This window comes from Centropristis striata, chromosome 21 (genome assembly GCF_030273125.1).
Source record: "Centropristis striata isolate RG_2023a ecotype Rhode Island chromosome 21, C.striata_1.0, whole genome shotgun sequence".
Lineage (NCBI taxonomy): Eukaryota > Metazoa > Chordata > Actinopteri > Perciformes > Serranidae > Centropristis > Centropristis striata.
The window spans coordinates 129,553-144,372 of record NC_081537.1 but is presented as its reverse complement, the minus strand read 5'-3'; the positions used below and the strand labels follow the sequence as shown (position 1 = coordinate 144,372).

The following is a 14,820-nucleotide window of genomic DNA, read 5'->3' as shown; positions in this document are numbered from 1 at the left end:
GGACTAACGTGAAGGACTAACGTGACAGGCTAACGTGACCTGCTAACGTGATGGGCTAAAGTGACGGGCTAACGTGAGGGGCTAACACGACTGGCTAACGTAACCGGCTAACGTAACCGGCTAACGTAACCGGCTAACGTAACCGGCTAACGCGACGGGCTAACGCGACGGGCTAACGCGACCCGCTAACGCGACCTGCTAACGTGAGGGGCTAACACGACCGGCTAACGTGACCTGCTAATGTGACCGGCTAACGCGACCGGGTAACGCGACCGGGTAACGTGACCAGCTAACGAGATCGGCTAACGCGACCGGGTACAGTTGGAGAACTCCGACATCAGTCGGACTAACACGTTTACATGCTCTTCAGTTGTCCAGTTATAGTCAGATTAGGACAGTAATTTGTTTTTTGTCTCAGTGTGTCTCACCCTGCAGAGGTAAGCTCTGGCGTACGCTGCCACCAGCGGGTCTCCGATCCCTCTGATCATGGCCGTCAGCCGAGGCAGCGTCTCCTGGATCCCACTGGGTGGTTGGTAAAAGAAGAAAAGGGACAGAAAGCAGAACGGCTCTTTAGTTGGTCAACTGGAACTAATATATCCCAAGTAACCACATTACATACACGTCTGATCTGAGAATAAATATGTGCGTGACGTCATAGAAATGTAATATTTCTAAACTAAGTTATTGGAACAAGTCTGGCACAATATCAAACACACACTGAAGCTGAATGTAATTTACGTAGAGCTCTAAAGGGAATCAGAGAATAACTAATGAAGCCAACTGACCTTTTGTTCAGGAAGCGGTTGCACTTGAGAATAGCAGCTTCAACATATCTGTTCACAGGTCAAAGAGTCACAAATACAGAAGTAAAGAGAACATCTCTGATGATCAATAACACTGCAGTTAAACAATCCAATAAATTAATGAAACACCTTTTAGTTTGTCTCTCTCAACGGCACTGAGTTGGTCTTAGTGTTGCTCACCGGCAAACATTAGCATGCTATCGATCGCCGGCTAATGTTAGCACGCTATTGATCACCAGCTAACATTAGCATGCTATCAATCGTAGCTAACGTTAGCATGCTATAGATTGCCGGCTAACGTTAGCACTCTATGATCGTTATAACGTTACATCGGGAAATTATAATTATCTTGAAATAACGTGATAATGTCAAGCGTGTCCAGACGTGTGCATCACTTTTAAGTGTCCTCTGGAAACACTTCTGTTGTGTTGTGGTCTTTTTTTTTCTATATGCTGCTCTTGTGTTGTCATATTGATGAAGATGTTTTCTCAGTTTGCTTGTGTTTTGTGTATTTGCTTGTGTTTTCTTAAGTTGCAGCGCTGTGAGCTCTCAGGTCCACCGTCATTTTCTCATGTTTGCCGTATGGGGCAAATCGTGCTATTTCCTGTTTCCCCTAGTCATTGCTGCTGTATTTTGGTGACCTGCAGTGTTTGATGCAATACAACCAAATTGAGAGTGAAAAAAAGTTAGCACTAGCATTTAGTATACAGAAAATAATTCATTTTCTGTGACATTATGTAAAGAAACTGGCATTTAAAGGGTTAACATTGTGAAACTGAATATAAAAAGGCATCAAAAGGCCTGAGGAAGACATAAGTCCATTAGTTGTGGACGTGATCATGCTGGAGGATACAGTCTGGGCAGCAGCTCTCTGATGGAGGCGATCTTGAAGAACCAGTTGAGACACGTCTCTTTGGCCGTGTCATTGACGTCGTCCACTGTGAACGAGTCTGAGGAGACAAGAAGACAAAGACAAGTCAGACACCGGCCAGAGACACTAGTCATCATTTATCAAACCAGCGTAGAAACCAGCTCAGATCTGAGCGTATATTTGGTCTGACAACAGACTTCTTCATGACGTTGCAACGTAGAAACGAAGCAGCTGGCAGCTTTTTGTAGAAGTTTCCATGTCCAATTTAGTGCATTAACTCTTTTTCAGCATAGGTAAAAAAAAAAAACACCTCGACTAAGTGTGAGTTTTTGCAGAGTTTTTTCAAATTTTGCAGTTAGCATTCAGCATTTTTAATGCAGTATTTTGTCTTTAATGGGGTTTTTTTTGTGTTTTTTGTACATTTTTGTGTTTTCTATGTGTTTTATGTGTATTTTTTGTGTGTTTTTGTGTGTGTTTTATGTAATTTTTTGGGTGGTTTTTGTAAAAAAAAAAAAAAATGTGTTTTAAGTGGGTTTTATGTGGGGGTTTTTGTAAAAAAAAATGTTTTTTTATGTGTGTATTTGTAATTTTGTGTGTGTTTTAGTGTGATTTTTTGTGCTAAAAATGTTGGTCAAAATGAAAAAAATAATAATCAGGTCATATAGGTGAGGTTGTGCTGAAAACAATACCAACATGGCATGGTAAACACTTTTTAAGTCGTTTATACAGGCAGAAGGAAAAGGAGTCAAAAAACGACAAAATAGCCCCAAACTAAAGGGTTAAAACTATGCGAATCTATAACAATATGTCAAAATTGACCAGTGCATGAAAATGTTTTCACCGGTCAGAGTCTCTCGCCTTTAAAGAATTAAATACCACGCCCTAATATATATCATATATATATAATATAATAATATATATAATATATAGCTGATCCAAAAGGCTCACCTCGAGAGTTTACGACACCGAAGGACGCAATGCGGCCAAAAAGAGGATTTTTTTCCCCCTAAAGTCGCTTTATTATCAAAGTGCACCGTTACAAATAACAACAGGAGGAAATAGACATTTTACAGAAATACATAGCGACGGAGGTTTATGAAATAAAAGTTCTTATAGTTATAAACTCAAACAAGTTGACTGAATATTTTACATTCGGAGCACAGACTTAAAGTTTTCACAGCTTTTTGGTTGAAGGAGGTAAACAATGTTTCAAAGTCAGTTTTAATCCAAAAGAAGAGGAATTTCTCAGAGTCAGGAAGTGAAACGCTGACGTCCAACAGCTGCAACCACAAACTGGTTTCTGGTCTCGTTAAGAAGCCACCGGCCCCCGCGGCTCGTTAAGAAGAGCCTCCGGCCCCCGTGGCTAGTTAGGAATAGCCTCCGGCCCCCGCGGCTCGTTAAGAATAGCCTCCGGCCCCCGCGGCTCGTTAAGAAGAGCCTCCGGCCCCCGTGGCTCGTTAAGAAGAGCCTCCGGCCCCTGTGGCTCGTTAAGAAGAGCCACTGGCCCCCGCGGCTTGTTAAGAAGAGCCTCCGGCCCCCGCGGCTTGTTAAGAAGAGCCTCCGGCCCCCGCGGCTCGTTAAGAAGAGCCTCCGGCCCCCGCGGCTCGTGAAGAAGAGATCGTTAGCAAACGATTTGTACAATAAATCCCGCACAAGGCTGTAATTTAAATCTAGCTGGTCGTCAAGTGTTTTTCTTTACAGATTTTCTATGACACTTTCTGTCGTACGCTCGTTTGATAAATGAGGTCCAATGTCTCCATCACGGCAGGAGCTAAATGAGTTAAATACCAGTTTTGGAGTAAAGAGTGTACCTGGTAGAGGTCTTGGGTCTGAACACATGGTCCAGATTCTGTCGTACACCAGCCGGCCTGCAGACGGGACAGAAACAGTCAGAAAACATGACATGTTTGTTTTTGTTTTTTTTATTAAACTGACAACTACAAGGATACTTTACCGAAAGTGTCGAGGATATCAGTGATGAGAACAAACTTGCTGGGGTAGAACTGGATCACAGACGTGTCGGACAGAAGCTTGGAGCACTGAAACAACAGATCACAGTTTATAGACGGGACCGAACCTGGGAGAAACCTTCAGAAACGGAGGCATTTTGGGGTCAAAGTGTTTTCTTGGTTGTTCCTATAGTGTGTTTTTGTGCTGAATCCATTTCTGCTGGATGTCAAGCTGTTAAAGTTACGGTTCAGTCATAATTATTGATTAATTCGCATAATGGTTGATTAATCGCCCAATATTAGAAATGTCTATAATTTTCCAATGTGTGAATCTATTATAAATGGTTGTTTGGTGTCATTGTAAAGGAGCATCCATGGCTTTCATTTAAGCCCAAAGTTGGATCTTTCTGATAAACACAGAGGTCACATGACCTCTTTAAACCAGAAATTACACACATTTTACCACAATTTTGGCCTAAACTATTTAGCTGATGTCAGGGGTCTCAAACTGGTGGCCCGCGGGCCAATTGTGGCCCTCGTGACGATATTTTGTGGCCCCCACCTTGATATGAAAGTTTAATGTGAGTTTTATATGAATGGCACTTTACTGTGTTGTGTGTGGAAGGTCCCTTTAATTACTTTTTTAAATAATTTAGTGTCTCTTTTAATAATTTTGTCTCTTTTTTGGTCATTTTGTGTCTTTTTAAAATAATTTAGTGTCTTTTTTAGTAATTTAGTGTCTCTTTTTTGGTCATTTTGTGTCTTTTTTTAATATTTTTGTGTCTTTTTGGGTAATTCTATGTATTTTTTAGTAATTTTGTGTCTTTTTTGGTCATTTTGTGTCTTTTTTGGTCATTTTGTGTCTTTTTGTAGTAATTTTGTGTCTTCTTTTGTCATTTTGTGTCTTTTTTTTTTTTAGTAATTTTGTGTCTTTTTTGGTCATTTTGTGTCTTTTTTTGGTCATTTTGATACTGCCTCCAGCGGTCCCCAGGTAATTTATGTTTGAGACCCCTGGTTTATGTGATCCCTGTAGGATCAAGGGACATCAGGAACCAAAAACCAACAACTGCAAAACTTAATAGACTCTGTCAGTTCAGGAAAAGTATAATATACCCAAACTACTTCTTTGTGAGAGGTTATGATACCAAACAACCATAATATGTATGCAGCTCTGTCTACTATGATTCTACACAGAGAACAAAGAGTTTCATGAGTGTTTTGAGGTGCTGGATCACCTGGATGACGATCTTCAGGGCTTTGACCTTCTGGTCCGAGGCCCAGGCCTCCTTCAGGGACTGGTTCAGCTCCTCGATGCGGTTGGCGTAGTCCTGCTGGGAGAGGTTCAGCAGCTCTCTCTGGGAACCCTGTAACCATAGCAACAGAGTCCGTTTAGTGCTCTCAATTATTTTACATTTTTTGTATTTTTTGGGCCTTTTTCCAGGAAACTGCAATTCCCAACATTAAGGCCTGTAGAACCTGATAATGTAATAAAAATCTGTACTTGAATGCATTGAAAATGTAATAAAACCTGATAATGTAATAACTTCCCGATAATGTAATAAAGTGCATTTCCCAATAATGTAATACACTTTTTTACCAATAATGTAATAAAGTATAACATTAATGGAGGTTATTACATTATCAGGTTAGCCTTCATTTCCCAAGTCCTGATAATGTAATAATTCCCCAATATTATAATAATTTAACAGCAGACCACCCATTACTTGGGTTGAAGTGGTGATACTGTGTATCAACTCTAGCTCCAGAGCTCTAGCGCCACCAACAGGTCAAAGTTGATGTTTATTAACTCGTTTTTCCCAAACGAGGTATCACTGGAACCATTGGGCCAATCCCAGCTCAATGCATCCTCAATGGGGTTTTTCGGCCATATTGGATTTTCCGCCATCTTTGATTTGATCAAAAAGAAGAGTAAGAAAAAGTCTCTGTATTTGTCTCCAGTCGCTTTAAAAAAAAAAAAGTCTCTAAGGGGGTCTGAAAAGTCTCTCTTGCTAAGTTGGCAACACTGCTTTGCTGGCTTTTACAAATGTCGCTCGTGTTGTGGCGTCCAGTACTACGTCACATCCTGCTTAGCGTTCTATCCAAAAGGTTGAGAACCACGGTTAGAGAACAACTGACCTCCTCCAGATCATCCAGCTCCTCCAGACGAGTCCGAACTTTCTCTGAAACAGCAGATGATCCTGGACTTGGAGCTTTTCCTGCAGCAACACCAGCAGTGATGGTTAGCAGTCGACCAGTAAAAACACACACAGACTACAGAAGTTTATTGTAGGACTAAAATAAGAGACTGCCAACATGTTCCCGTTAGAGGTCATAACCGTGTCATGACTGTCTCCACTATCATAAAGGTGACTTTACTTTAAGAAAACAGCCTTCTGTGTACCTTTGTGCAGTGATATCACATAGAAAAGGTTTATTTACAGTCCAATATTTACTCTCCTTTCAGCTCTGTTCTCCTGAGAAAACCATCAGACTTTATCTGCTCTGAGCTCCATTAAAGAACCTGACTGACTGACTGACTGACTGACTAACTAACTGATTAACTAACTAACTGACTGACTGACTGACTGACTGACTGACTGACTATATAACTAACTAACTGACTATCTAATCAACTAACTAACTAACTAACTAACTGACTAACTGACTGACTGACTAACTAACTAACTGACTAACTGACTGACTAACTGACTAACTGACTGACTAACTGACTAACTAACTAACTAACTAACTAACTAACTAACTGACTGACTGACTGACTGACTGACTATATAACTAACTAACTAACTGACTGACTGACTGACTAACTAACTGATTATCTAACTAACTAACTAACTAACTGACTAACTGATTATCTAACTAACTAACTAACTAACTAACTGACTGACTGACTGACTGACTAACTAACTAACTAACTAACTAACTAACTGACTGACTGACTGACTGACTGACTATATAACTAACTAACTAACTGACTGACTGACTGACTAACTAACTGATTATCTAACTAACTAACTAACTAACTGACTAACTGATTATCTAACTAACTAACTAACTAACTAACTAACTAACTAACTAACTGACTAACTGACTGACTAACTGACTAACTGACTAACTAACTAACTAACTAACTAACTAACTAACTGACTGACTGACTGACTGACTGACTATATAACTAACTAACTAACTGACTGACTGACTGACTAACTAACTGATTATCTAACTAACTAACTAACTAACTGACTAACTGATTATCTAACTAACTAACTAACTAACTAACTGACTGACTGACTGACTGACTGACTGACTGACTGACTGACTGACTGACTGACTGACTGATTATCTAACTAACTAACTAACTGACTAACTGACTGACTGACTAACTGACTAACTAACTAACTAACTAACTAACTAACTAACTGATTATCTAACTAACTAACTAACTAACTAACTAACTAACTAACTGACTAACTGACTGACTGACTAACTGACTAACTAACTAACTAACTAACTAACTAACTGATTATCTAACTAACTAACTAACTAACTAACTAACTAACTAACTGACTAACTGACTGACTGTTATGTTAACTAGCTGGTTTCTAACAGTGTCTCCTGTCCCGGAGGGTTTAATATCCGGTTGCTAGGGAACAGAGTGAGCCCTTACCTCGATCAGAGCCCATGAACAGGTTCTATGAGGACACAAAGAGCAGATAATGAGATAATGAGATGAGTGCTGGTGAACCTCCTGCAGCATCACATGATATTACTGCTGACTGACTCACGATGGAGAGCTTCTCTGTGGTGGTGAACCTGGACAGGATCTCTCCTCGTTTAGAGGACCAGGGTTCAAAGTCTGCTCCCACCACCTCCTCCTCCTTCTCCCTCCTCTTCCTGCCCACCTCCTGCAACCACAATATCCACAGATATCAATATAGAAAACAATGCTGTAGGTTTCATCTGGTCTCCCAATATTTTTACCCATTTTTCTATTTAATTTCAGCGTTTTCCTGAGTGTCGGTATCTGACTGATATTTATATATATGTATAAATATATATATAAATCCTTTATTTAACCAGGTAAACTAACCCCTGTACACACACACACACACACACACACACACATATATATATATATATTTAGTCTTTTGGTTCTACTGATCTCCCCCGGACTTTGAATATGTGTAATTGTTCAATGTTTTGTATTTGTCCATAAAAGATGAAAATTATCTATGAATAAAGAGTTAAAAAAAACAAAAACAAAAAACAGTTTAGGTATCATCTTTTCTCCCAATATTTTTACCCATTTTTTAATTAAATCTCAGCATTAGCCAGAGTGTCGTTGTTAACTGACCCCTATATGTATATATATATATGTATATATATACATATAAATATATAAATATATATATATATATATACAGTGGTGGAAGAAGTATTCAGATCCCTTACTTAAGTAAAAGTACTAATAAAACACTGTGAAATGACTCCACTACAAGTAAAAGTCCTGCATTCAAAACTTACTGAAGTAAAAGTACAAAAGTATCAAAAGTAAAAGTACTCGTTATGCAGAATGAACCCACTCAGATTGTTTTATGTATTCTAAATATATTATAAGATTATTTGTATTGATGCATTTATGTTTGTATCATTTTACTGTTGTCCAGATAGGACTAATGTTAATTACTTAACACACTGTTATGTTTTATAAATGTGTAATCATATTAAATATATGGTATTTTTTCATGTTGAATCTGAAAAGTAACTAAAGCTGCTGGCTAAATGTAGTGGAGTAAAAAGTATAAAGTTACATAAAATGGAAATACTCAAGTAAAGTACAAGTACCTCAAAATTGTACTTAAGTACAGTACTTGAGTAAATGTACTTAGTTACTTCCCACCACTGTATATATACACATATATATATATATATATATATGTATGTATATATGTATATATATGTGTGTGTGTGTGTGACTGACCCCTGAGGAGGAGCTGTGTGGGGGTCCTGCAGGTTCGCTGCTGGAGGCTGCAGCGAACATGGAGAGCGGGTCGGTCCCGTCCATCATGGAGCTGAGGGGGTCTGGAGGCACCGAGGAGGAGGAGGAGGAGGAAGAGGAGGTGCTGCCTTTACGAGCTCCACGACGGGTCTTTGTGTCCGTCACCTGATGGAGGAGAAGAAGGAGAACAGCTGTTCAACTACACACAAAGAAACTGAGTTATGATTATAATAACATCAGAGATCAGTCTATGAACTGACTCGCTCCAACTATTATCACTAGTCTCATATTATTATCTAGTGGGAATAAAGAAGAAAATCATTTTCAGGTAAATTGATGAATAAAATAATGATGTTAGATGAATATGTTATTAAGATGAACTCTATGAGACAGTGGTGGTGGTTTACCATGATGGGTTTGAGAGGATGATAGTCTCCAAACTCAACCAGAGACGCTTCAGGACGACTTCTCTGAAGCTCCACCTCATAGTTACGATTACTGGAACGCCTTCAGACAGACAGGCAGGCAGACAGGCAGACAGACAGGCAGAGGGGTAGACAGACAGACAGGCAGACAGACAGACAGGCAGAGGGGTAGACAGACAGGCAGACAGACAGACAGGTAGACAGACAGACAGACAGGCAGACAGACAGACAGGCAGGAGCAAAAGAAAGGAAAAAAAGACACAAAAATGACCAAAAAGAGACATAAAATTACCAAAAGAGACACAAAATATCAAGAAAATACATAAAATGACAAAAAAGACACAAAAAGAGACAAAAAAATACCAAGAGTGACACAAAATACCAAGGAAATACATAAAATTACCAAAAAAGGACGTAAAATGAACAAAAAGACAGACAGACAGACAGACGGGAGCAAAAGAAAGGAAAAAAGATACAAAAATGACCAAAAAGAGACATAAAATTACCAAAAGAGACACAAAATATCAAGAAAATACATAAAATGACAAAAAAGACACAAAAAGAGACAAAAAAATACCAAGAGTGACACAAAATACCAAGGAAATACATAAAATTACCAAAAAAGGACGTAAAATGAACAAAAAGACAGACAGACAGACAGACAGGAGCAAAAGAAAGAAAAAAAGATACAAAAATGACCAAAAAGAGACATAAAATTACCAAAAGAGACACAAAATATCAAGAAAATACATAAAATGACAAAAAAAGACACAAAAAAGACATAAAATTACCAAAAAAGGATGTAAAATGACAAAAAAGACACAAAAAAGACCAAAAAAAAGAGACAAAAAAATACCAAAAGTGACACAAAATACCAAGGAAATACATAAAATTACCAAAAAAGGAGGTAAAATGAACAAAAAGACAGACAGAGAGACAGACAGGAGACCAGATTCAGGTGTTTCTACTGACAGATTTCCAGTCACCAGGTGAAGTTTCTCAACGTTGACAGTCTGATACATTTTATTTATTTATTATTATTTATATGTGGCTGTATTACAAATGATGACATATGACAACAACCCTGATTCCAGAACTGTTGGGAAGCAGTGAAAAATTAAATTAAAACAAAAAGCAATGATTTGCAAATGCAAAATTTTTGTCTTATAATCTCATTATAGCTCTATAAATCTGATTAAACTGGGAGGTGTCTGCAGATTCCCACCTCTTTTTTTTGGTCATTTTATGTCTCTTTTTGTGAGTTTTTTGTGTCTTTTTGGTTTTATGTTTTATGTATTTTGGACACAAAATGGCCAAAAAAAAAAGAGGGAATCTGCAGACACCTTCCTCGCCGCAGTCGGCATTAGATTGAAGGCCACAGCCATAATAATATGTAATAATAATAATATATATAATAACACTACTGGTGATCTAACTGGTCTTTCCTGCAGAAAGATCAGCTCAGATCATTGGGTCGCTACTGTCTAGTTCATCTCGGGTTGAACAGGTTTTAACTGCATTAAAGCTCTCAAACAAACACAATATCCATAAATACCAGATTAATATTGATAAACTGATTTATTAAAGGAAGAGAACAGCTTCTCACCACTGCACCGCAGCCATGTTGCTCTGCTCATGTGACTCTCAGGACTTCCTGCTTACACAGAATCTGCTTAAAACACCGTTTCTGTTTTTATTTTTATTTTTTATATTGTTATTATGGTGAGGACTGAACCTGTTTATACGTCACATGTTGTTATTTACAGCTGGAACAACAACAGAATGGCCCGAGACACGTTTTAAAGATTTATTACAGCTAAATACAACTACACTTCCCAGGATACACTGCGAGCTGCACCAAAGAGGAGAAGAAGAGGAAGAGGAAGAGAGAGGTCTCACTCTGGTTTATTTTCCAGACACGGAGTTCCTGTAGAGGAACTTTCCGTTGTTTTCTGGGCTGTTTAGTACAGAGAACCTGAGAAAAACACATTAAATACACAAACAAACTGAGAAAACATCTTCATCAATCTGACAACAACAGCAGCATTTAGAAAACAAAGACCACAACACAACAAACTGAGAAAACATCTTCATCAATCTGACAACAACAGCAGCATTTAGAAAACAAACACCACAACACAACACAACACAACACAACACAACACAACACAAGTGTTTCCAAAATACAAAGTAACTAGTTGTTGTTGGGGTTTTTCCTCACAAAATGTATATTATATATAGTATATAGTATATATATATACTATAGTATGACCTTTTTTTTTTTTAATTTTTGGATATCCCATAAAATGCTCACAAAAAAACAACAACAACAAAGAGAACGTTTCTGTAGTGCAGCTGTTCTCAACCTGGGGGTCGGGACCCCAATTGGGGTCTTGAGATGATTTCTGGGGGTCACCAAATCATTTAGGAAGTCAGCTCTGTCTCCACTGTGTTAAAGTGTTCATGTGTTCATGTGTTTTAGTCTTTTTGGTCACTTAATGTCTTTTTTTTGGTCATTTTGTGTCTTTTTATTGGTCATTTTGTGTCTTTTTTTAGTCATGTTGTGTCTTTTTTTGGTCATTTTGTTTCCTTTTTTTAATGTCATTTTATGTCTTTTTTTAGTCATTTTGTGTCCTTTTTGGTCATTTTGTATCTTTTTTTTTGGTCATTTTGTGTCTTTTTTTGGTCATTTTGTTTCTTTTTTTTAGTCATTTTGTGTCTTTTTTTGGTCATTTTATGTCTTTTTTTAGTCATTTTGTGTCTTTTTTTGGTCATTTTGTGTCTTTTTTTGTCATTTTGTGTCTTTTTTTGGTAATTTTGTGTCTTTTTTTGGTCATTTTGTGTCTTTTTTTGGTTATTTTGTTTCTTTTTTGATCATTTTGTGTCTTTTTTTGGTCATTTTGTTTCTTTTTTTGGTCATTTTGTGTCTTTTTGTTTGGTCATTTTGTTTCCTTTTTTTAATGTCATTTTGTGTCTTTTTTTAGTCATTTTGTGTCTGTATTTGGTCATTTTGTGTCTTTTTTTGGTCATTTTGTTTCCTTTTTTTATTAAGATCTCTGCTGCTGAGTGAAGCTCTGTCTCAGAGAAGATCTCTGCTCTGAGTGAAGCTCTGTCTCAGAGAAGATCTCTGCTGCTGAGTGAAGCTCTGTCTCAGAGAAGATCTCTGCTGCTGAGTGAAGCTCTGTCTCATAGAAGATCTCTGCTCTGAGTGAAGCTCTGTCTCAGAGAAGATCTCTGCTGCTGAGTGAAGCTCTGTCTCAGAGAAGATCTCTGCTGCTGAGTGAAGCTCTGTCTCAGAGAAGATCTCTGCTCTGAGTGAAGCTCTGTCTCAGAGAAGATCTCTGCTGCTGAGTGAAGCTCTGTCTCAGAGAAGATCTCTGCTGCTGAGTGAAGCTCTGTCTCATAGAAGATCTCTGCTGCTGAGTGAAGCTCTGTCTCAGAGAAGATCTCTGCTGCTGAGTGAAGCTCTGTCTCAGAGAAGATCTCTGCTCTGAGTGAAGCTCTGTCTCATAGAAGATCTCTGCTCTGAGTGAAGCTCTGTCTCAGAGAAGATCTCTGCTCTGAGTGAAGCTCTGTCTCAGAGAAGATCTCTGCTCTGAGTGAAGCTCTGTCTCAGAGAAGATCTCTGCTCTGAGTGAAGCTCTGTCTCAGAGAAGATCTCTGCTCTGAGTGAAGCTCTGTCTCATAGAAGATCTCTGCTCTGAGTGAAGCTCTGTCTCAGAGAAGATCTCTGCTCTGAGTGAAGCTCTGTCTCAGAGAAGATCTCTGCTGCTGAGTGAAGCTCTGTCTCAGGGAAGATCTCTGAGCTGCGCCGCTCTCTGAAGACACCATGCTAGCAGGTTAGCCTGTTAGCCTTCCCATAGATCCCTATGAGAGGTACCTATGAGGAGGACCATGACCTGACCGGAGGAGACAGACCAGTGCTCCCGGTTCACCTGAGCAGGTAGAGCAGGAGCACGTGCAGTCAGCTGTTAGCTAGTCACCTGTGTTTATTATTAACGGCTGCTAAGGAGTTAGCAGGAGCAGCTAGCAGGAAGCTAACGCTGCTAAGGTGTTAGCAGGAGCAGCTAGCAGGAAGCTAACGGAGCTAAGGTGTTAGCAGGAGCAGCTAGCAGGAAGCTAACGCTGCTAAGGTGTTAGCAGGAGCAGCTAGCAGGAAGCTAACGGAGCTAAGGTGTTAGCAGGAGCAGCTAGCAGGAAGCTAACGGAGCTAAGGTGTTAGCAGGAGCAGCTAGCAGGAAGCTAACGGAGCTAAGGTGTTAGCAGGAGCAGCTAGCAGGAAGCTAACGGAGCTAATCAACCTCCTGATGCTGGAGATTAATGACATCATCAACAGGACAGGATTTATCTGTCCCTAGGTCACACTTCATTATTATTATTATTATTATTATTATTATTATTATTATTATTTTATTTATCTTTCCCTAGGTCACACTTCATTATTATTATTATTATTATTATTATTATTATTATTATTATTTTATTTATCTTTCCCTAGGTCACACTTCATTATTATTATTATTATTATTATTATTATTATTATTATTATTATTTTATTTATCTTTCCCTAGGTCACACTTCATTACTTTATTATTATTATTATTATTATTATTATTTCATTTATCTTTCCCTAGGTCACACTTCATTACTTTATTATTATTATTATTATTATTATTATTTCATTTATCTTTCCCTAGGTCACACTTCATTACTTTATTATTATTATTATTATTATTATTATTTCATTTATCTTTCCCTAGGTCACACTTCATTACTTTATTATTATTATTATTATTATTTTATTTATCTTTCCCTAGGTCACACTTCATTACTTTATTATTATTATTATTATTATTATTATTTCATTTATCTTTCCCTAGGTCACACTTCATTACTTTATTATTATTATTATTATTATTTTATTTATCTTTCCCTAGGTCACACTTCATTACTTTATTATTATTATTATTATCTTTTATCTCAGTGGTCGTCAGCTTTATTTAGACAAAGCTGATTTTATTCTCTGTGCTGTTTATAATAATAAATAAAAGATACTGACAGACAGAATACTACAGTTAAATATTCCAGACTTTAATTCAGGACGTTTCACAGGATCTAACCTAAACTACAGAGGAAGACAATACAAGCTGAATATTATTATTATATATAAATATATATATATATATATATATATATATATATGCACACCCTGCACACTACACTATTATTATTATTATTATTATCATTATTAATAATATTATTATTATATACTGTTGCTGCCATCACTATTATTACTATACACTGTGATATACTACTAGTATTATACTGGCTTTTTACTATTGTTATTATTGTTATATATATATATATATATATATATATATATATATATATATATATATAAATCTTTCATATTATTATTATCATTATTATTATTATTATTATTATTATTATTATATACTGTACTATTATTAACATTATTACCATCATATCATCATCTACCTACCAACTGATCTTCTTTTAACTTCTTAAGTGTCCTTGTTCTATTCTGGGTTTTTTATATTGTTGTTTTTATTTATTCAATGTCAGTATTTTATTCTATTGTATTTTATTGTACTTAAATACTGGACTGCTGTGACAATTTAATTTCCTTTCGGGGATGAATAAAGTAATCTATCTATCCATCCATCCATCCATCCATCCATCCATCTATCTATCTATCTATCTATCCATATTTTTTTTCAATAGTTATAGTGAA

The 14,820-nt window shown here is 37.3% G+C and overlaps 1 protein-coding gene across 2 annotated transcripts in view; it reads right to left on the bottom strand.

The window, feature by feature from the left end:
* The window catches only part of vps35l (VPS35 endosomal protein sorting factor like), a 43,700-nt gene extending 32,990 nt beyond the window's left edge, over positions 1-10,710 (bottom strand). For both annotated transcript variants that reach the window (XM_059325010.1, XM_059325011.1), the window contains exons 1-12: positions 10,672-10,710; positions 9,048-9,147; positions 8,623-8,805; positions 7,427-7,546; positions 7,309-7,333; positions 5,760-5,839; positions 4,859-4,987; positions 3,629-3,713; positions 3,486-3,542; positions 1,657-1,753; positions 786-833; positions 429-522 (exon numbers count right to left, since the gene is read on the bottom strand). In XM_059325010.1, the coding sequence (XP_059180993.1) occupies positions 429-522; positions 786-833; positions 1,657-1,753; positions 3,486-3,542; positions 3,629-3,713; positions 4,859-4,987; positions 5,760-5,839; positions 7,309-7,333; positions 7,427-7,546; positions 8,623-8,805; positions 9,048-9,147; positions 10,672-10,688 (1,035 nt within the window). In that variant the 5' untranslated portion in view covers positions 10,689-10,710. The remainder of the gene's footprint in view (positions 1-428; positions 523-785; positions 834-1,656; positions 1,754-3,485; positions 3,543-3,628; positions 3,714-4,858; positions 4,988-5,759; positions 5,840-7,308; positions 7,334-7,426; positions 7,547-8,622; positions 8,806-9,047; positions 9,148-10,671) is intronic.
* Positions 10,711-14,820: the final 4,110 nt, after the last annotated feature.